This window comes from Apostichopus japonicus, chromosome 17, assembly GCF_037975245.1.
Source record: "Apostichopus japonicus isolate 1M-3 chromosome 17, ASM3797524v1, whole genome shotgun sequence".
NCBI lineage: Eukaryota > Metazoa > Echinodermata > Holothuroidea > Aspidochirotida > Stichopodidae > Apostichopus > Apostichopus japonicus.
Window position 1 is genome coordinate 11889810 of NC_092577.1, and position 23799 is coordinate 11913608.

Below are 23799 nucleotides of genomic sequence, written 5' to 3' on the forward strand. Positions count from 1 at the left end.
GTTAGTCTGGGTTGGGGTGGGGGGGGGGTGGAACGGTTCAATCGGGAGATTTCGAATTTCGGCCTGGGAAGAATAGGACTACTAATACTACGTATTTACCTTCCCTCCCACCTCCCTTTGAAGCCCCAAAGTATTTATTAGCAAAACGATGTGTTCATGGCTTCTTCTATTGACATAACTTATAGTCTAAATATGCCTCAGAATCTGAATCTATTTCTTCTACAAAAGCTCAGCCCAATCTGTAAAAAAGACGGGCTATATTTTTAGTCCCCCCTCCCAACTCCCCACCTTTGAAACGCCACGCCACTGTACTTAGCGAACCTCAACTTTTTTCATGAGGCCATCAACAAATGATCCTAGCTGCTAAGCTTACCATGATAGATTGAATGTTGCTGATGTTTTCAAAGATCTTTCTTGGGATGATGCAGATGTTACATGATACACTCCTATTAGCGCATGCGCTGTATTGCCTTGCCCAGATAACAGACGGCAGTAACTCTAATGTAAGTTGATCATGCTCTTATCAGTATTGAACCGATCCTGTCGTTGTGTTTCACATTTTCTGTTGACCAGAGGGATGTGTAAGTACTCTTACGTTGTATTTTGAGTTATAACAGTCTGGTCATCTCCTCTGCTTGTAATACAAGTGAAATATCTACCGCATTGATTCCTGCAAAATCAACCACTGACTCTTTATGTTGAGCACTCGTAATGATGTCAGTAAACCCTTGTTACATCACTGATAACGTAAATCAGATAAATATTTTAAGCTTGGATATTCTTTTTGCATTCTTCTATCAGAGGTTCAAATAAGTCTTTATATCAGGGATACACTGAGCGTCTGTCCTTATAAGCTAGAATATATGAGTTCGTTGCTGTGAAGTGTTCGTACCTTTTAAGATCCTGTTCGCAATATTTTGTTATTTGTTTTAGTTCTTCAGTTCCATTACAAGCTGGTCTTTTGCTGTAATCAAATTTTGCTGTTGTCAAAAATAAAGAGTATTTTTATTTTAGTAGTTAGCATCTAGAGTTCCAAGGTTTCTACAGAGTGCGCCCTCAGTTTCATCACATTTGTTTATAAACTCTTCAGACTTGTTGTCATATTCTTGGTTTGCTGTTTTCCTGATTTTATCCCATTTTTTCTCACTTGGCTCAATTTCCCTTCCATATTAAGAGTTATCTGACCGTCGTTATCTCGTCTTCCGATTCTCTTCTTCTGATTTCATCTGAACCTCGTTTTCGTTCCGTAGTGCAATCCGCAAGTTTATCTTTAATCTTTTTTACCTGCTGCTTATGCTAATTTATCAATCTTTCTTTTTTTTATGGCATTTTCATTCAGCTTTTGTGTATCTGTTTGTATATTCGTCGTATACTTTAACTTTGTATTTGATTAGTTCAGCAAGTTCTTGTTTCAGTAATTTTCTTTCACGTTCCGCTATTCCAGTGACGTATGTAGGTCATGACCTTTTGCTTATGATAAGTACACGTTTTGCACACTGGTACAATACCGCAAGAACTGCAGCATGATTGTGCTCCTTTTGTTTGGCATGTGCATAGCACCTGGGATATTCCGTTACTGATAAATTTATCCAGAGTCAAATTATTTGCTTCTCATTTGTCCAATCTTAGAATGTGGGTATGTGATATCTACACGTTTAACTGATGATGTGAACCTTGAAACATTGCACACACAAGTAATCTCTGCACTAAAAACAATCAGCTAAAACTTCTGTATTCTTGAAACAGCCTACACATTTTTGGATATTCAAAATACTTTTGCAATTGACCGAACATATGAAAGTCAGTCTTGATACAATTAAAATTGCTGTTATGATTATAATTGTGCTTGTGGTTGTGCTTGTGATTGTGCCTGTGCTTATGCCATAGCGAAAGGTGGAGCGATAGCGTGGATAATATTAAACAAATAGATTGAGTGTTCAAAGAAAAAAATAGAAAGGGGCGATTCCACTCTGCGTTTTTAAAGCGTAACTTGCTGTGTTACGAGGGCCCATTGTAGCCTAACGCTAGTCACTGCTAGTGAGGAACCTAATGTTATAATTAAAGTATTGAAATTGCCTACGTGATAAATCAGTATTTGAGAAATTAGGTCGGGTTACCGTGTCAGAATGTTATAATACACGATTGTTCTGGTATATTCCTTATGATGACACGCTGGTCTCGGGTTAACGTCGGTTTACGTGAAATCGCGTGTAAGCTGTGCAATCTTCGTGGATTCTCTGGAATGTTCGCGAGATATGCAAAGGACTTCCAAGAATAGAGAAACTGGGTCAAGTGCATCGAGAAAGATCTGGAGGATTCTTGACATGGCGAATCGTATATAAACCCGCCCAGATCGGAGTTTCTCAGTTTCTGAACGAATACAAGCGACGACACATATTATACAATTCTACTATATATCGTCAGTGCTCAACTGCTAGTAGTTTCTGAAGGATTGAGATATCGATGCCAAGATTGATTCTGCACTTCCATTCAGAAGTTTGAAGAGGACTTTGCTGTGAAAGTACAGTTTTCCAGTCTTTATTTCGGAGAAGGTGAAGAATTTCTGTCTCCGTTGAGGAAGTTCGTTACGCCAGGAAATGGTGGCTATAAAGCTGATTTTGGACTGACTCTGGTAATATTTAGTCGGCGAGAAGTTCGACTTGTGCTTCACTCTATTGTGGCTGAAAGTCCGTCTTCTATTTTGGAGCATCGCCGGAAAGAAGGTGACTGCTGTTTCTGAGATCGCGAGAAAACTTCGTCGAGGACCAGTGAATTTCGCGGTACAACGGACCGAGAATCGTCGTCATCGAGGTCGTGGCCGCTGAGGGATATCGCCGTTGGAAGAGACCAGCGTGTTTTAAAGTGTATCCTATCTTGTTAAGTTTGTGAGTAATTTTCTATATATTTGTAATTACCATTTGTTGTTGTTGGTTAAAACTCTATTGTTCAATATAGTTTACGTTCTCATTCAAATTCTCTAGACTCGTCAATTTGTCTGTGTTCCTTACGGAAACGAACCCAGGCTTGTGTCTCGTTAAAATTAATTATCGAGACCTCTCTCATTCCAACGTAACAGCTGATAGTTCGTTATGCTCATACAGACTGCTCTTCTGGTCACCTGAAGCTTCTGTCGTCTTTCCTTACATAGTTAAACGTTTTATCAAGTAATCACACTTTTGTTCTATTTTCCCTCTAATACTAGCAGAAGCAGCTTTAAAATGCTTTAACATGCATTCTACGTTGAAATGAAAATGTCGTCCAAAGTGACAGACCTATAGCTTGTCACGCGATGGCTTAACAATTCAATATAATTAGATTCTTACCCTGTAATTCACACAAATTGCTTATTTTAACGCAAGTCGGCTGCAGTTATTTGTTATTTGGAATGCATCACGATGAGCGTGTTTTTACTTTACCCCTATCATATATTAAACTCTATCATGATTTCTATCTGCGCAAGATTGTTGCACTACTCAAATTGCCGCAAAATCAATACTTGACATTTAAAGCTCGAACTTATACCAATTATATTTTTACTTCTTAACCTATTCCAACGTGGTTATTCTTTTCTTGACTTAAATCACAACATCCTACTTCCATTAACATTCATAATGAAGAATATTCAAAAAGGCAAGGGAATTGTTTCTGTGATTGAGAAGACAACTGAAAGAGGAACAATAACGATGATGCGTTTGCTTTCTTATGTATTGGGTTCGATACTAACAAATGAACGGTCGTGTCGACATCATACACATGACAGTGGTAGTGAGGTGACCGTTATTGAATTTGTGACACTGCAATGATTGTCTGACAAAATATCCATCCATTCAACATTTATTCCAATATAGCGCCATCAATTACGACTGTCATATCCAAGTAGGACTATCTGCTGATACATCCTCAAGGGTGATTCTAAAATACATAAAAATGGATGTAGTTAACTGCCTTGTTCTGTCTATATTTGCTTTGGAAAACAACACAATAAAACCATATTTTGATTTTATTTTCAATGTGATAAATAGTCACTTAATGCATTTAAAAGTGAACGGAAGAAACAAGAGATAAGCTTAATATTTCCATTTGCTAGTATAGATTCTCAAATTAATACATCAATTTATGTTACGATTTTCGTAGAAACCTCTAATGAAAACAAGGATTATTGCGAAAAACTTACTTATGATCAATGAAAGGCATACTTTTTTTCAATGACACAACACTCCATATACCATAACGTCCTTTTTCGTAGTGTCGGAGGCAGTCGTGGTGCAAGTACAACGTTATGATGGGATTTTTAGGTCGTAACATCTCCACTCCTCATACCAACAACCGTTATCCTATACGCAATTTCTTACATAATTCACACTCATTTCGCCTTGATCCGTCCGTCCGTCCGTCCGTCCGTCCGTCCGTCCGTCCGTCCGTCCGTCCGTCCGTCCGTCCGTCCGTCCGTCCGTCCGTCCGTCCGTCCGTCCGTCCGTCCGTCCGTCCGTCCGTCCGTCCGTCCGTCCGTCTATCTATCTATATATCTATCTATCTATCATAGTGACACGACACAAGCTTTGCACAATTTACGATTGTCAGCTGTTCCTATGAGCTGGTTTAAGTCCATTCCAGTCCATGTGTTCATGTTGTCAATAAAGGGTTTTACCGGACAGCCTCTCCTTCGTACCCTATATGTCCCCCGTTGCAATACAGTGTTAGTCAGACTGTTTTTATTTAAGTTGTTTAATTACATGACCAAACCACTGAAGTTTCCTTCTCTTTACCACTGAAAGGAGGGGTTCCTGTTCCCCTATGAAACTCTCCATTATTTGACATACTTGCTTGTTCGTGGTGTGCGAAATGTAATGGATCTAGAGAAGTCTCCGGATACAGTTCATTTCAAAAGCATTTACTCGGCTTTTCCATTATCCGCATGTAAAGTCTACGTTTCGCATCCATACAGGAACACTTTTGTTACTGGCGCTCTCATGAAACCCATTCTTTGTGATGTTCTTACCACTCCAGAAGGTCTTCAGATTTGCCATTGAAGATGCTGCAACTGCGATTCTGATCTAATCTCTTGCACTGAATTTGCATCATCCATGATTGTTGCCCATAAATATTTGAACTGAGCCACTGGCTTTGAGCATGTGCTTTTAACGTGCAAAGAAAACGGACACGGACCAAAGGTCAACAGAACCAAAAACAATTCCAGTCTGTATAACAACCACCAAAATCCCAACTGAAACCCACAAACAGAAATCTCTCACTTACATATGTACGTAATGTAGCGTTTAACGTGAGGTGAAAAGCACACGGACCAAAAGGCCAACGGAACCAAACCAAAATGCTCTACAGACCAGCCCCAAAAAGCCAACTCCAGACCACAAACACAGACCCCCCCCCCTCAACCCATATTATGTAACGACCACACAAACCACCCACACCTAACATCTAACTCACTCCAAATTTCATCCGGGGAACGCCGTCCCGATAGTACATGACAGGCTTGCGCCAGCGTCTACGAAAGGCAGTGTCGGGAAGCCGTGCAAGGTCCGCCTCCATGCGCAATCTAATGTAACTTTGCACGAGGGGGACGACAGCTTCGGCCCTCCAGACGTCCCCATCAAAAACTAGGCGGCATCTGCAGTCTGACATGAGTCTGACATGTAATAAACCAGAGGAACTGTATATCGGATTATATTGATTGTATAGCAACAAGTGTGAAGGGTGCTGGTTTACGAAAAGGGGTTACGAAACTTCGTTGTAAGGTTACGAAGCGGTTGAAATTTAAAGATTTTGAAAAGCTTTCGTAAATTCTTTTGATAAAACCTCTGAATCCTGGTAGTTTACGAATGTTTCCCATTTTATCCAGTCATTTTTCCGCTCCAAGTTGTGCTCTATAGTTGCCACAGATAACTTGCAACACAAAGGACCAGTCACATTGCAACTTTCGCAACTTTTCGAGTGCTGGGCTGGACTGGACTCCTTGCTATTAGGTGCATCATCTTTCCATTTTAGCCTAGTTTCATATCGCCGTAAATAGGATCTTAATGAGTAATAAACCTGAAGATAATGTTGCATTCCGTTCTTTGAAGGAAGGATATATCTTGTTCCATGTATCCTTTTACCAATTCATTCACGCCATTTCATCTTATTTCAATAATACCATGGAAGTGTCAAACTAGTACACAAACGTCATTGTTGAACAATACAGAAAGTCATTCTACCTCATTACCAAACATAACAGAATATTTTGGATACATCATTAACGATATACGCCAACTGTATATTCTTTTATATAGAAGACTTAATAAATCAATCAGAAACAATTATATATCGCTAATATCAACGAAAGTTGCTAAAGAGGCTTTACCATAGTAGCAGAGACTTACTTTGATTAACTGGGTTAAAACATTTTAACATGCGTCTAAGGATGTGTTCCTTGGTTTTGTCGAATGTATCCCATCCAGATATACCCGACTATTTAGCTCGAATACGGTTGCATTCGTCGCACACAAATCACGCATTATTTTTAGTTTCAAAGAACGTTTCGACCATTTCCAAATTAAGCGACAAATTAAGTATTCTAGGACAAATAATAAGTAAGGTTGACAAATTGTATTTACTACTTGTTACAACAACCATTCATATCCTAATTAACTACCAGGAGACATAATACCTCAATATGTTTTAAAATAAACCCAAATAAAAACAATGAACATTCAATACAAGCAGAACAAACGTAGGAGTGTATGCTAATAAGTAAATAATAATGTGCAGTAAATAGAAGTAAATGGAAAACAAATTAACCTCATCGATACTAATATCATACTCGGTTCATATAACTACACACAACGATGTTCTTTTCAACAACGAATTTAAATTAATTATGTGTATAACAAATATTGAGTTCCGGTATTTTTGTGTATCAAATAATACAATCAGTTATATATGCACAGTCAGATGTTCTTTACCATTAAGTAATTTGAATTAGGTATTGTGTGTACCAAGTACTGTGCGTATGATGTAACGGTTGGGAATAGTCAGTGGTGTTGTTGACTTTATTATGGTGTCTTTGTAAATATTTCGGTGAAACAAACTACTTCATGTCGCTATCAAATAAAAAATAGTTTAGTCCAACAGGCACAGTCACTATCAATTGTCTTATTCAATAAGATTTTACGCAAACAGGATATTTTTAATAGAATGCAGTGTTCGACCACGGATGCCATAAGAAAAGGCAGAATATGAATATTAATTTACTCGATTTGATCAATTGACTGAATTGAACCAGTTATGATAAATTTAGGAGTATAATTCATATTCATGTTGTTTATGGAGATTTTCTGTCTGAGAAGAAAATAACCAAAGAAATAAAATAAATCAAACATTGTAATACACAATAAAGAAATCATATTACTGATTAATAATTTTTTGTATTAAAGGTTAGTGCATCTTATTAGGTTATGTTTAATAAAATGTTGATATATTTCCTACGTGATATTGACATTTAGACCGTACGTGTACAGCTTCCCGGAAGTATATGTTGCAAGTACAAGTTTTTCCGACCAATCTTCTTCTAATGATGTCACACAGCGAACGTTCTCATCTACTGTTCTTGTTGTGAGTAAATGTCGGCCATCCTGACTGTACTGTACCAGGATACCTCTCTCAAAAAGACCACTGTCATCAACCCATAACATGTAGATGAATTCGTTTTTGTCTGTGCAGACACTGTGAAGACTCCAGTCGTATCCATCGTGATCTGGTTTGGTGAATTCATACATCAGCTTACTCTCTGATTCCTCCATGGTGACTGCATATGCTCTATCACTACCGTTGCAACAGACAAGGAGACAACCTCTATGTACAGTGATGTCAAAAGCCCCATCGATGACATCTGGTAGGGTTAACATGTGACTGTAATTCAACTGATCAGTAAATACATACACATCTCTGCTATTAGTACCGACAATAATATGACTCGTCACAGGATCAGTAGTTACACAACTCACGTACTGATCAGATGGCCACCTAGTAATGACGTCACAAATGTTCTTCTTGCTAAATGCACCATCACGTACATCGTAAATTCCGATGTCAGACTTACAAGCTGTTATAACTTTGAACTCTGATAAAGGACAGCAATAACACCATACAAAGTACTTGCTCGTATCATTCTTGATCTGATCCTGCCGTTGTATTTCTCCTTTCCTGTTGACCACAGTGATGTGCGAGTACCATTTAGATGCCCTACCAGTTATGACGATATTGCCATCTCCGCTGCTTGTAATACCTTTGATTGACCAAACTTTAGCTTTGATTCCTGCAATATCAACAACTGACTCTTCATGCTGAGCAAGCGTGACGTTGTCTTTGAAATCAGATAAATATTCTAACTCTGTATTTTCCTTTATCATTTCTTCTATTAGAGGTTCACATGCTGCTCTAATATCAGGAATACACTGAGCGTGTGTCCAATCGTCCTTAGAAGCAAGAATAGATGAGGTCGTTGCTGTAAAGTTCTCGTATCGTTTGATAATCGTGTCACAATAATCTGACATTTCTTTCAGCTCATCTTTATTTTTTTTTACACGCAAATCTTTGGTTGTTATTAAATCCCTTAAGCATACATTTAAGCTTTCAAGTTTGCTAATGAATGTGCTCTCAGTTTGATCACATTTCTGATTAAACTCTTCGTATGCGGTGTCATATTGTCTTTTCACATTTTTCCTGATTTTATCATATTTTTCTCTAACTTGGTTTAATTCCTCTTCTAAATTAATGGTAATCTGATCGCATTTATCTTTTCCTCCTCTCTCTACACTGTAAAAACTAAAAGGGTTTATTTACCCCAAAATAGGGTAAATGTAAATCCTGCATGTGGACACAAAGTATGGGTATTTATAACCACATTTAGATGTGCATTTACCCTTTATTGTGTCGCTATGCAGGATTTACATTTACCCACTATTTGGTTTCTTTTACACAATTTAGGTGTGAATTTACCCATTATTGTGTTGCTATGCAGGATTTACATTTACCCACTTTTTGGTTACTTTTACACAATTTATTTGTAAGTTTACCCTTTATTGTGTTGCTATGCAGGATTTACATTTACCCACTATTTGGTTACTTTAACACAATTTAGGTGTGAATTTACCCATATTTGTGTTGCTATGCAGGATTTACATTTACCCACTATTTGGTTACTTTAACACAATTTAGGTGTGAATTTACCCATATTTGTGTTGCTATGCAGGATTTACATTTACCCACTATTTGGTTACTTTAACACAATTTAGGTGTCGATTTACCCATATTTGTGTTGCTATGCAGGATTTACATTTACCCACTATTTGGTTACTTTAACACAACTTAGGTGTGAATTTGCCCATATTTGTGTTGCTATGCAGGATTTACATTTACCCACTATTTGGTTACTTTGACACAATTTAGGTGTCAATTTACCATTATTTGAGTTGCTAAGCAAGACTCACATTTACCCACTATTTGGTTACTTTTAAACAATATAGGTGTAAATTTATGTCTTAGTTGTGTTGATGTGTGGGATTATTCCATTAGATCTTTTGGTACTATTATGCTTAAGATGTACAACTACCTCTTTGATGCTGCTGCACATAATTTACAATTATATTAAAGGTATTCTGTATTGGCCCAAAATTATAGCATGCTATAATTGCTAGATGTTTTCAAAGAATACTTTCCTGGAGGTCACTACCCTCCAATGGTTCACAGACATTCTACATTGAGCACACAAGATGACTGAATGTCTCAGTGAGAAAAATTTCCTCAAGAGTGGTAATAAAAACAGTTCAGAATTTTAAGCAAAGATGACCATATTTGGCCAACACAGCATACCTTCATTGGGCTACATAACACAATGCAATTTAATTGTGCAGATTCTTGAATTAATATAATGGGTAAGAATGTTAAATTAGGAGAAAACTAGAAACTTCAAACATGAATACTACACTGCATAAACGTGATATGAATAATCAATGCAATAGCATGTTTATATCAATCTAGGAATATTCATGCATAATGTACAATATGGTGAAGCAACACTTAAAGTTGGTAACATATGTGTATACTAGTAAAACCTTGACTAAAAAATGTTACATTTACTAATGTATGATCACATTTTCTCAACAATTAGAAACTGCCACAACCCATTACTAGGCATGTCAGGTATTAAACCATGTAACAATTTTCATTTACATCGATGAATACATTTGTAAAATTAAGGTGTGCCAATCTTTTAACATTAACATAAATCTCTATTGACCACAAATATTACTTTCAGGTTGTCTGTTATGATTATGCTGTATCACTGTCACCTTAAAAATCTGGTATCACTCAAAAAGTGCATTACTTTGGCATAACATTGGTAAAAAAGACCATAACTCCCACTTTTATAAAATGGCTCAGCAAAAAATTGAGAAACTTGGAGAATATTGGGATAAACAATAATAACTTACTAATAAAAACAATTTGTATGTAAACAACTAACTTTGCAAATCAATGCAGGTACATCAACATGCTTTTGTTTATGATCAAACCCATCAGTTCTCACTGACCATGAATGTTGCATCAACACAATAATGGTTTACATGATAAGACCTGTATGTTACTAAGTTGTAAATTAATAACTCTAAAACATACCTTAACTCTAATGTATGATTAATTATACAGTTCTTAGTGCTTTAACATTTCATGTTGATTTATCTTGAATACAACAGTACACTCAAAAAGTTGCATTAGAGTGGTGCATGTTTATGTGCACCACCCCCACCCCACCAACCAAATTTTGTTGTGACAGAACAAGCCACAATATATGGAACTTTCTTGTCACTGATCTAATTGTTCCAGCAATTGTCTCCATGATTTTATTTATATGTGCATCAAGCATTACAAAGATTATCGATAACAACTTCCTGGTCTTGGTATAAATTGACAAAAACAAAATCAAATCGAGCAAAGATAGGGTGATGCTTAAGTTTAGGCCTATGATTGTGAATGATCACCATTAACCATCTGTGTTGAGTGTAACCGAGGCTAACTGAAGAAGACTAGCATACAATTAGTCTACACTAAGCTTGCTTCAACTAGGCTGAACGTTAAACCTTAATCACTATACCCCTCTATGTTTATTGTAGACCCCACAATTTATCACAAAATATTACTGTACACAATTTGCTATTCTTAATGCTCATCAATCTTGGTTTGAATGTATAAAAAATTTACTGGCTTAGATAATTTGCTTAATATCAACTAATTGCTGTTTGGCCTTCTTATTACACCCAGTTCTAATTGTATTAACAGCTTATTATTGACTTTACTATATGACACCTTTTATAAAGTTGCATTAGTGTTCCAACTAAATTTTCGCCCCCAACTTTGCTCTTCGTCATAACAAGGCATGTCACAGCACTTCAAACTTGTAGTTGCCCCTGATCTCACTGTTTCACCAATATTGTAATGTTTAGTATTATATATCATTTAAGTGTATTAAGAATTACCCAAATTATCATTTTACACATTATTTGTCTTGTAAAATTGTGCTAACAAACTAAATCCCTGAAAACAACACTATGCAAATCCAGCAAACAATCTGAAAAACATAACTAACAATAATTCTGGGTCAACAAATAACAGAAAAACAATAGAACTTGAAGAAAAGTCACAAAATGAAATAAATCATGCTTGAAGTTTTGCAATTAATGAAATGATCTTTTGAGGCAATTTCCCCTTGTCTTTGCATTGCAGCAGACCATTTTGCAGAAATGTCAGTGTTCCTTTTACTTTGCCGTTATACTGTATGTTGAAAACATAATATGTTGCCAGCAGGATTAGAACTGCCTCAGGGAAAGATGCTGCAGTACTGCATTTTTCGTTTTCTGCAATGATTGTTATGTTTGATGGGTCCAGCGGATCCCCAGTGTATGTTATGACCGGTGTGCTGATTTCAACATCCGAGCTAACCTATCAAACAATGAAATAAATAGGATGATTTATTCCTGATAACACATTTTCAAAGGTAATCCAGCTTCTTCAGAATCACATACACTAAACTTGCATTTGATAATATTACTTGGGAGCTGATTTGAATAAGCATCATTTCTAGCTATAAATGAATATTGCGAATGTTTCTATAACTCAGGGTATATATAAACCAGAATGTCAAATAACTTAGTGATTCCTTGCCATTATGAAGCAACATTAGATGGCATATTTTCCAACTTCCACCGTGCTGACCTGATATCACCAGAAGTGCCATTGGCCTTAGAGTATCGAATAATAGGTGCCTATATAAGAAGATTGAATTTGAAACCAACTATCATTTCTTCAGCGATCAACTTTATTAAGACTTGGCTCTAATTGAAGACAAGTGAACTGTGACCTCCATACAAAACATTCGGGATTTGCTACTTACCAAATGCTACCTAAATTCAATTCATGATATGTGGTGGTAATTAAAGGGTTCAGGTTTTCATGTTTGTTGACCTCAAATGACCTCTGACCACAATCAAAAACAGGAAGAACCACCTACTCACCAAGGGTTACCTTGTGTTATCTTTTAATTCAAAGAAAAAATAGGGATCATCTGCTCACCAGGGCTATCTACATATTACTCTTGAAGTGCAAACCATCTTTCACTTCTTGAGGTATAGTGTTTACAAACCGAGGCCTCACACACACCTCGATCAGCATTGCATAGATTTCTTTGGCCTTAGAAGGGTTATCGACATATTACTCTTTACATCTTTTGCAAGTTTACAAATAATACACCAACTAATGAAAGGGTTATTAAAATGGGAAGCTTACATCATCATCACTGTTTTATAAACAGAAAGTTGCGATCTTCTTTCAGGAAGCCAGGTAGTATCCAGAGAGCTGCGGTCCATGTAGCATCTGTAGCAGAAATAAACACTGAAGTTATTGTCTTCATTCAGTGTAAATGAATGTAAAATGTAACACAACAGTAAACAATTTCATGCTGATTTCCTGAAAATAACATAATGATTTAGTAAGTTGATGTAGTGTATCAATGCAGTTTTATCTCTGCACTCTTAAAAATAACTACATTGAAGTGTTCCTTAATTAATGTTTTATTGCAGGATTCAGTAAACCATCTAATTCATCCAATGACGACACTGTTGCTACTTTGCCTCATATGGTCACAACTTGTCTCCTTGCTCAGATTATCCTGTATATATGAAACAGGATTGGCCACATTTTTCTTCATTATCTTGAAAGACCTTGGATTTTTTTTTAAGTTTTCAAACATCTGCCATCAGTTTAACTAATTTATATTTTAAGAAGCTGACAAAATGCTTGTCTCAACTGAAACTGTTAAGACATATCTCCTAGTCTACATAATAGTAAACTTTCTTATTATTTTTGGTAATTAACTCAGCACTTTGAGATGTTAACTTACCCCTTTTGTCTTTTTCTGTCAATTGCTGAATAAAGTTGTTGTATTCAACAAGGAATCGAAGAGTGCCCTTTGAGTGATTTGTGTTGTAGGTGATGATCTTTGCTGCAATGTCATCAAGATTTTTGTAGAACATCTCCGACACTGCATCCCAACTGATGATGGCTGAAAAATCTTCTATGATCTATGAATTAAGGTAATAAAAAGGATGATAATGACATTGTATTAATAAATAACTTTCAAACAGGAACTTTCAGCCAAGTATTCGTGTTAGATCATTAAGTCAGTAAAAGAATCTTGTTTTGGCAGTTATTCATGATTTTCTTCAGTCAAACCTCTATTTTAGTAGAAATTCTAAACATTCAAATACTCTTACATATCATCCATGGTATTTAGATTCACCTACTTTTTTGAAAATCCCTGTCAAAGCTAACAATGTGTTTCTTCCATGGTAAATAAAACAGCTATGATTAGCTCACTTGGCAGGTTAATTTGTGGCAAAATGCACTCATGACCCTTTTCCTTGAACTTTGTCTACCTCAAATGATTCTTGAACTAAAAAAGGTAGGAATCATCTACTAACCAAATGCAATCAACATTCTAAGGGATTTTTAAGAAGCCAGTAACTGACAATTTTAACACTTATTGCACTGTGTTTCATGAATATCAGCTATGATTTAAGGAAGCTTCCCTTCCTGAGAAATCCTGAGAGCAAGCTATGCAGCATGAACACAAGTTCATTCACCCTTACATACACAAGCCTTAACATTGGCTTATGATTTCGTCAAACCAACAATTTCCAGTGTAGAACATTATAATCATAAGTCTTAATAATTAGGAATCATATGTTTGAAATTACCTGTTCTGCACAAAATAGAGTAGGAAATTTGCCTCTGATTTCTGCTATTGGTGGTTTCTCCTCAAGTACAAGTCTCCTTCTCTCTCCAAATGTCAGTGCCATTAATGACTTAATTTTGTTCTTGTCTTGTTTTTTCTTTGTTGATTCCTTTTGTAGTTCCTTAATGTGCAGTTTGATAGTCTCCTCTGTTTCACCCTCAGGTAGAGTCCAATCAGCTCCGTCTTTTCGTTCTCCCTCGTCAGTTGTTGCATGTGTAGATGTCTTCCTCTTCTTCACAACTACATCCCTCGTCATGTGTCTCCTCTCATTTCTGAACTTATCTTTGAGTGCATTTTTCAATGCATCCTACAAAACCAAGATGCAAAAATGAATGGAAGCTGCAGTATGATGAGATAATCTGATATCAATGTTACATATTCTGTTAAAATACCTTTCTTCAGTCTGGACTTGTAATTTAAAGAGCTATGAAATTGTGATGAACACTTGAACACAAAGTATATTGTAATTTTGTTACAAGGTCTTAAAAACAGCTGAACAATTCAAATTAAACTTCAACACTATTGTTAGGTATAAAACTCGGCAACCTCACAATGTAATTTATGCACATGTTTCATCATGTCACCTCACCCATTTTAAAGAGTAGACACCTTGATCTTACAAGCATGCACATCTGGACATTCATGTCAGATGCATGCACAATGTGTACTGGTTCATGCATCTTCTCAGGTAGGCCAGTAAATTATATGAATATGTATGTATACATATATGTCACAGGAGGGGGCTAATGTGCAAACATCTGCATGTATACAAGACCCCAGACTACAATATCCCCCCCTCCCCCACCCACCCTGTGCTGCAGCAGTTCAACCCTTGCATCCACCCAGTTAAGTTCCCTCAAACTGAAAAGTACTTTTACAAACCAACAGCAAAATTAATCTATAGTGGATGTAAGATTTTGCCCTTGAAATGGCAGGAGAAACAATCTAGTTTTGAATGCCCCATCATTTGATGTCTTTATTAAAAAGATCCAGCTGTACATAGTTCTTCACTAGCACCAGCTACTGGATATAAAAATGGCTTTTGACAATTAAGCAAATACAGTGAAAATAGTCTCCTGTCTACCTGAAAAGCACCAATTTGACTGATACCATTAGTAGTGGTAGTTTTGTACAAAGTAGTCGAAATTACACAATCTAGTCAGGTGCTTTTTATATGTACATATACGCCCACCTTCTAGATAATAAATGAAGAGCTTAATCATATACTTACATAAGGCTCACAGAATGGTAATTTGATTGCCAAGTTTGGAAAGGACTTTATGACTGCTTTAGCTGCTGTATTGTATTGATCTGTAGTAGGATACCTACAAAAAAGAATATCACTTTATAGTTGATTCACATACAGGGTTAGTGCCAGCTGTAAAATTTAGGAGGGGGGGGGGGCAATTACCCACTTAACCAACTCTTTTTGGGGGGATTTAGTATATTGGGGGAGCCTTTTTAAAATGTGGAGTGAAAGGAAAAGATGGTACTGTCTGGGGCTCCAAAAGCTCCAGTTTTTAACCTTCATATCAGCAGGACAGGGCTTGGTTGGGTGAGACTCATACAGGCCCAATGATCTCCCATAATAGAAATTTCTTATGTTACGGGATACTGCGGACCATCTCTATAGTGGTCTCTTGTATCATTCTTGAAGATATATTGTCTAAATTGTTTTGTTTTTACTATGTAATTCTTAATTCCTTGTTTTAGTCTGATGTTGATCTGGGATTGAAATAAACCTTACACACACAAACACCAAAAATTACATTTTTAAAATAATATCAACAACTTATTTTGCAACTTAATAATAACAGTGAAAAGTTCACCCATTTACCCACTAACCATCAAGTCCTGCTTGTACTAAGTACCTTACCTAGCACCCCCATTCCCCCCAGACAGGCTGAGTCAGCTAAAAGGCTATGATTTTATATTTGAGGTCGCTGTCTGAGCTTGTTTGTTTTGGTAATGTGGATATCCCCATCTGAAGTTAAAATATCAACAGAACTTTAACAAAGTTGTAACCACATCATTCCAAGGTTCCACAATATTAAAATCTGTAGGTTATTGACACATGACGTCTTTATATGCAAAAAATCAAATGCGAAAATACAGGCTTCCAAAGGTGTTATTGTTCCAGGTTAAATAACACCACAATTTCAAAGATGGCATACTTACACATTGACATATTTCAAAGCTAGTAATTCTGAGATGTTGAAAAGTCAAGATTCCAAAGACTTGTGCATTATGCATGCGTATGACATTTGAAGGCAAAAATTTACACTGGTTTAGCATTAGTGATTGAAAAGACAAAATATTAATATTCAAATAGGGAAAGGTACTTACACAGTAAACAAACACATTTTGTCAAATGTAGCTTGGATTACAGCAGATTTAATTCTGTTGCTGACAGGTCCCCCTTTTAATAGTTCTACCAAGATGTCTCTCCTAACATCATCTTGATGCAGCTCAAACTTGTTTGGCCATGGCAAGAACTTTTCTTCTTCATGAAAACTATCAAGCATGCAAAAAGGGTAAACAAAACTTTATTAGCAAAATGTATAGAATTAGCACTTTCAATAAAGTGACCCTAAACAAATTTTACATGAACAATACAGATTATACTTTGACACAGGTTGAACAGCTTGATTTTCACTACTTCAGCTGTAAGTTGTTGAACATGCATGTCAGTACTTAGCAAAATGTGACTTCATATTAAATGGCCTCTTCAAATAAGGGGCCTTGTACTGAACTTCTTTAGGGAATGTGTGGGACTTACTGTTAACCAACCAAGTTCCACCAACCCCCCACCCCCCATACCCTATTATATTGTAGTGATAGCTTAAAGAGAAAATGCAGTCACCCTGATTTGAATTAGTATACTGTAGTATAATATTTCTATTATGGCTCTTCCTACTCATGTGACAATGTTTTTGTTACTGAATTGTTGAATTCATGCACCATAACTCTTAGATTTGTCTTTTATATGCAATATTTATGTTCTAAAATGCCATAAAATATAATTGTAAGGTCAGCACCAGAAATTTGCAAGGTTTAGCTGATATTGCAAATTAGTTTGGGGCAACTGCTTATTCCCTTAAATAAGCTCTTTTTTGCTTCTGTCAAGGTAGGATAATAATTCAAACATGAAATGTTACATGTCTTACCTGTCTGAAACATCACTGGTACAAGGTACATCTCTTTCATTTCCAGCCAATATAATGGTGTCATCTGAACTTGAAGAGCTTGTAAATGAACTGGCACTGAGGCATGCAACTGACAAAGGAAAGGAGTGTCCAAAATATGTATTATAAATTATTTTTCTAATTTGCAAAACCCCAGGATGTAAAGATTAAATATGTGTTGCTCATAAGTACAAGAAACAAAATAACTGGATTTGCATTGCAATTTGCTACTTACTATTAAATCTTCAACTGCTAACCAATTTGATATTGATTAGCACTTTCATTAGACAGTAATGCTTTTTGATTGATATTGCAAACTGTAAACTGTTACAATGAAAATTTGAAGTAGTATTCAACTTTGGCATACCAATTTGTCCCTTGCAGAATACCTTCAGACTGTGATAATTTCTTATCTTAAAGCTTCCCTGAAATTTCAAATATGAATACTATAGTGACTTCCTCCTGTCAAATATCCCAAAACTTTCCACTACTGTAGGGGGAAAGCCATGAGGAGAGGTTATGACAATGTACATACATTCATACAAGAATGTTTTATGTGCATATATTATCCTTGGAACTACCCAAGTACCAATAAGTTCCAAATGGGGTTCACACATCATATTATGCCAATAAGGCTCCTTCATGAAATGGTAATAAACATGCTGCTGATAGGCAAATTTTTCTGGACAACAATCTTTTTGCAATCGTGTACAAGAAGCATTTATACTTACCTTCATCTCTTTCACCAATCACATTCAGTTTAACTGCTTTATCTTCCATCTGCTCTTCTTCTATATCACCGTCAATGTCCACCCAGTCGTCAAAGTCTTTATCAAAGACCTGAAGCCGAAATTTCTTTATCCCAAATTGAGATTTGATTTCTGGTTCTACATCACTTGCACTACATAAGAAAACCCTTTTTCTGGATCCATAAGTTACATGGTACCGTTTAAGTGCTTCACTGAAGACACAAATATATAGAAACTAAAAAGTTGTTTCTTCTAACCTTTGAAGTTCAAAGTAACAATGATAAGGAATGAGATGCTCTATTTTAAGTATTAATGTTTCTCTAAACAAAGTACTTAAGTGTTACCATTCTCTGATTTTGATTTGTGTAAATTGATAAGGGTAAATGACAAGCAAAATCTTCATAAGCAAATATGACCCATTTTTGTTGAAAACACAATACATAGCTATGGAAATGTTGACTGTAACCAATAGTGCGCAAAACCATCAAAACAAAATACACTTTACCACCTTTGATAAAGATTGCATCTATTTTGCCAAATTCATGCAACCTATTTTCTCTTGCCTCTAGAACCATGCAACAACCTTTTGCATACAATGAACTGTGTAATTCAACAAAAGCTAATGTATGCACTTCTTCAATGCTTGGAAATTGACTTTTCAAAGCTCTCTGAATCCCATCACAAAACTGATGTAACTTTTGAATGTCCCCTCCTGAGTTGGATGTCATTTTGTCATCCAAAAAATTCTGACCAGCTCCATAATAGCACATAAGTAATTGATGACGCCTTGCCAATGTCTTACACAAATTCCGCCTGTTTTTCTGCCTATTGGCAATTTCTTTGAAATATGCATGTTTAGCTTCAAACCTCATTGTCCAGCAGTGAACAAGAGGTCCATATTTCAATATTGAACGAGGGTAATGCAATAAGTAATGACTTTTGGGTTTAATTCTATCTTCAGGAAAGAGCTCTTTCAGAGCAACCAGAAATCCATGCACCAAATATTCCAAGTATGCAACCATTTCACATGGTATAGAGGGAGCAAATGTAATTTCACAAATATCCATAAGTGACAAAAATAGTTCCCAGTATTCATTTCCCTCTGGAATTGAGCTTCCTATGATTAAAGGCAATAATCTCATCAGGCACCATGTTTGAGATGCTGTTTGTTTGATTTTGAAACTTCCCAGGTTAGCAGTGGTATTGCAAGTTGGTTTGCTTTTCTGATCACTTTTTCCAAAGGGAAAAAGTTTCAAAGCACTGTTAAAAGATTCCAAAGTGAAAAAGCCATCCTGAATAAATGTTGTCACAACCTTCGTCATTAATTCTGGAACAAGTCCTTCGAGCAAATCATGAGCTGGATCAGGTGGTAGACAACTGATTACATCAAAGTATTGCAAATCTGACAAAACAGATTTAGAAGCTACTCCATAAACATGCCTAAGACCTTGATTTTCCATAACTAACTGCACCTGATGTTTGTGACCAACACTTGTTCTTTCGATTAAACTGGATGAATCAAAATGATCTTGAATGTCATTACTACTTGCCATGCAAAATCTACATATTCTACCAGCATGAAAATGTTGCTGAAAGCCTCCTAACTGATGTGCTGCCAAGTTATCCATGGAAACCAAACTAATGCAACCCTTGAATGTAAACTCCTCCTGGTTTAAAGTTGTTATTGTCACCCCCTTACTTTCTAAGACTTTAACATCCTCAAGAAGCGGTTTGAGCACTTTCCCAAAGCCATACTGTTTTATTAATCTTGTACAGCAGAGGCAAACAAGCTGAATTGATGACAATTTTGACCGAAACTTTGGGGATAAATTTCCAAGAACAAAATAAAATGCAGCAACTTTGTAGCTGTTAGCTTTATTTCTAAGTGGGTTCACCACACCAAAATCATCATAATAAAAATGAACTTGGAGTGCATGTGGCTCCAAAGAGAATAGGGGATGATTTTGAAATGCTTCACCATCACAGTAATCCTCATATCGCTTGTCCCCATGTCTAGAACGGGACTTCAGAACTTCTGCTAAAATATCATCATGACTTAAAAGACTTTTTAGAGTATCAAGCAATGGTACATAAATGAATGTATCATCTTTCCCACAGGTGGAACCTAGCACATGTTCAACTGGCTCAACTAAACCAAAATGCTCCTTATAAAAAGCTGTCTGTTTATAGTCTGAGGCCAACTTTTCAAAGATGTTATTTTTCTTTTCAAACTTTTCATCGATAAAGTTAAAGATATCAGGATTTTTAGCCACTGTGAAACCAGAAGCTGAAAGTTTTTCTTTGATCTCTGTGCTATCATCCCTTGAACTGTTATAGATGAGTTCAGATAGCTCTAATATTATGCTATTTGTAACAGTAAGTGGTAGTTTATGCTTCTCTTTCATGCCTAAGATGAAAAGAGCAAAGTCTCTTTCCGTGGATCTTTCACCGATTTCTCTGATGTGTGATCCATCACCCAGAGCAGCAGCATCGATAGCACTTATTCCAGTTGATTCTGCAAGACTATTTTTATGCGAATTATGAGTCACATCATCAACTTCTAAACCAATGTTTTCCGTCACTAGACTTGTGCCTACTTCAGTATCCTCATGCCCACCAGAGTTACTGTCATGCCTTATGTTAACATCGAACACTCTTTTATGAAATTTCCGCAGATGGGAATAAAACGTGCTGAACACCCGATATTTTCTTTCACAACCATCTATTCCACATCTTATGGAGAAGTTGGGTTCAATACTATGTGAGAATCTTATGTGATGTAACAACTTTTTGAAAGTAATGGTCCTGAAAGTGTTACATATTGAACAACTTTGCATCTGCAAGGATGCCATAAGGCCTAATCTAACAAAACCTTGGCTAGGCTTTATTAGGATGGCTTGGCATAAGTACTGGACAAACCTCACAGCATTAATGCACACTCAGTTTTAATAGTTCAGTCTTGGCCTGCGCTAGCTAGGCTTATAAACTTTGATACAATGGTAGGCCACAGTGTAGGCCCTGCATTGTACTAGTGGCTGTTACTTGTAAGACATAGCCTAGGCTTAGTTATAAAGTCTTCTAATCTTATATAGGCGAATAAGTAGCAGAACAGTTAGGCTAGTAAAGCCTAGGCATAACAGTTATTTAATCTGTACTTTTATAAACCAAACAACTCTTTCAAGGGCTTAACGTCAACTTACACTTGTGACATGTTGCTTTAGATTCATATAAAAATACAAGCGGCCGTTGAAGGTGAAGTCCAGTCGTGTCAAGTCTCGTCAAATGTGACGGCGAAGCGCTTCTGCGGGAACAAACTATGAAATACTAGGACTGGTCGCCAAGCAGTGCAGTGATGACAGTATACTGTATACTGTACTGTACGTACGTAGGTCTAAGGCATTGTGTTAGCGCCAAGCGCCAAGCGCGAACGAACCACCCTTTGTGAAAGAAAACTTGTCATTGGCTTAAAGTTTGAATCTTTCATTTGATATTATGTGGGGTTCTTTCTAATTTTTCAGATATGCACCCATTTTCTGGAATACCAACTTTGAATCTTTTACATTTTTACCAATATTTATTACCACATCCACATTCTTGAAAGGCTGTATTCAGTGAATTAATGTAAAGTAGTGTTTTAGGAAATTTGTTTTTAACCAATGAGAAGTAAGAACACTTCTGAGACGTATAGTCTGCCATTATTCTCTCGGCGCGGCCTGGCTGCAAACGTAACTTTTATTTCTAGTACGAATGAGTACATCATTGTAGAAAATTCTATAGAAGTCACAATGAAAAAAATGTTTCAGCTATGGTCGACGTTTAAGGGCCAGGCATTGTTATCATCCGTTGTGGGGATAAATGTATGCTGGCCGTGCGAAAAAGCACAAAACACTTAAACGTACACAATCATGACAAAAATATTGTTCCAGCTAGCTCAAGCTGTACTTCTAAGAATATTTTGTAAACAAGTGTCTCGAGAAATACTCACGTTTAAGCTCTATCAGTTTGAATTGTGAGCAAGGGCGTAGGAACCGGGGGGCTGGGGGGGGGGCGCCAGCCCCCCCAGTGAAAAATGTGGAGGGGCGGAAGTATCATTCCGCCCCCCCGGTTCGCAGGTCAGAAAACCCCTTTTTCATTTCCAAATGAGAAAAAAATCTCATTTGGAGCACCAAATTGCATCTAGGGCCAGTTGAAAATACAAAATTAAGTTTACAAAATGGAGTGGGTGTTGAAGTGTGCTATATTGCACCAAATTGCATCTGAGGCCACCTGGAAATGCAAAAAATTCCAAAGGGGAGGGGGACACCCCCTCCCCTTAAACCCCTCCCCCAGGCCGGCCATCAGTCTTCAGCCCCCCACTCAAAAGTACCTTCCTACGCCACTGATTGTGAGTCAAACCGTCTTCATGGGCCAATCCAGAAGGGGAGGGATTCAGTGTTTCGAGAAAATGATCGCAGTAGCTTATATACTTTCCGTTGTTTTGTTATGTACATAAGCGTACGGGACTACCTTCGTTGAGGGGGGGGGGGGGTTGGTCTGACGCAACACAAGCTAGCATGCTCGAAAAAGAGCGGCTGGTCTGAAGAAAAGGGTACCTTCTGATCGATGGGTTGCAAACCTTCACCCCGTCTCATACGCGCCCATGGTTAGACCTATGTAGATCTTATAGATAATTGTCTGCACCCCTTAATCAGGTGTTGGTATTTATAGGTTGGGCGCCGCTCCTTATCTGTTCATTACCTCAGGATCATTTGCTATTTTGACTGTATTAGTTAGTCTTGCCTTATTAAACTTTCACGAAACTTCATATAGGCCTATCCTACGACTCCATTCATATCCTCTCACCCCCACATAAGAAACAGTTATTATTTTACTAATAACCATGCAGACATTTCCACGGGGAAATTCGGGGATACTCCATATATCTGTACAGTTTGCCGTATATTTATAACACGATATAGGCTATTAATAAATAAATGTCAAGCTAAACAGCTGGCCTATTGTCGCCCCAATTCCTTTTGACAGTAATTTGCATTGGTTGTTGGGACTTTAGAAATTGGGCCTATAGTCGCCGGGGCAGCTCTGTGTTCCAAAATGTACATGTAGGGTACTATAGGGTGCATACAAATAATGACGGGCTAAGACCCGAAAATACTGGTAGTGATATATATTAACCCATGAACGAGTAAATTTATACTTCAGTACATAAATACTGGGTGATAATTCCCCCAGGGTGGCATTTTAAACTAATCACAAGTGTATAGAACAAATACAACCACATGAAGTGTATATATAGCTCTTATCTTGTGTGATTCTACCCTCTTACGATACTTCAAAATAAGTGTTGTTGGTGTTATACCCTTTTTGATTTAAAACAACATACTAAGAAGGGTTATTTTACACCTTGTTACTAAGGTATACATTATTCGTGCAAAGTACATGTCATGTGGGTAAAATTACCCTATTGGTTAAAAAGGGTACTTTTTTGAAAAGTGAGTGTAAAATAAGCACTGTAAATGTGTAAATG

At 36.8% G+C, this 23799-nt stretch overlaps 2 protein-coding genes across 2 annotated transcripts in view; both read right to left on the reverse strand.

Annotated features, from left to right (window-relative positions):
- Positions 1-5416: 5416 nt before the first annotated feature.
- The window catches only part of LOC139984370 (uncharacterized), a 28457-nt gene continuing 10074 nt past the window's right edge, over positions 5417-23799 (reverse strand). The window contains exon 4 of the mRNA XM_071998260.1: positions 5417-8807. Coding sequence (XP_071854361.1) covers positions 7479-8807 — 1329 coding nt within the window. The 3' untranslated portion in view covers positions 5417-7478. The remainder of the gene's footprint in view (positions 8808-23799) is intronic.
- On the reverse strand, positions 9993-22251 carry LOC139984371 (uncharacterized). Its single transcript, XM_071998262.1, has 9 exons — positions 21476-22251; positions 18258-18487; positions 17509-17617; positions 16688-16855; positions 15573-15666; positions 14304-14648; positions 13448-13628; positions 12835-12921; positions 9993-11991 (listed from the first exon to the last, which is right to left on the reverse strand). The coding sequence occupies exons 1-8, from the start codon at positions 21484-21486 to the stop codon at positions 12842-12844; spliced, it is 1218 nt and encodes a 405-aa protein (XP_071854363.1). The 5' UTR covers positions 21487-22251; the 3' UTR covers positions 9993-11991; positions 12835-12841.

Bases quoted from the DNA above. Each gene is read 5' to 3' on its own strand.
- LOC139984371 (XM_071998262.1), bottom strand. The intron at 14,649-15,572 runs GTAAGTATATGA...TTGGTTTTGTAG, and splicing joins TACCATTCTGTGAGCCTTAT to GATGCATTGAAAAATGCACT. The intron at 12,922-13,447 runs GTAAGTTAACAT...TTTCTGCTACAG, and splicing joins GACAGAAAAAGACAAAAGGG to ATGCTACATGGACCGCAGCT.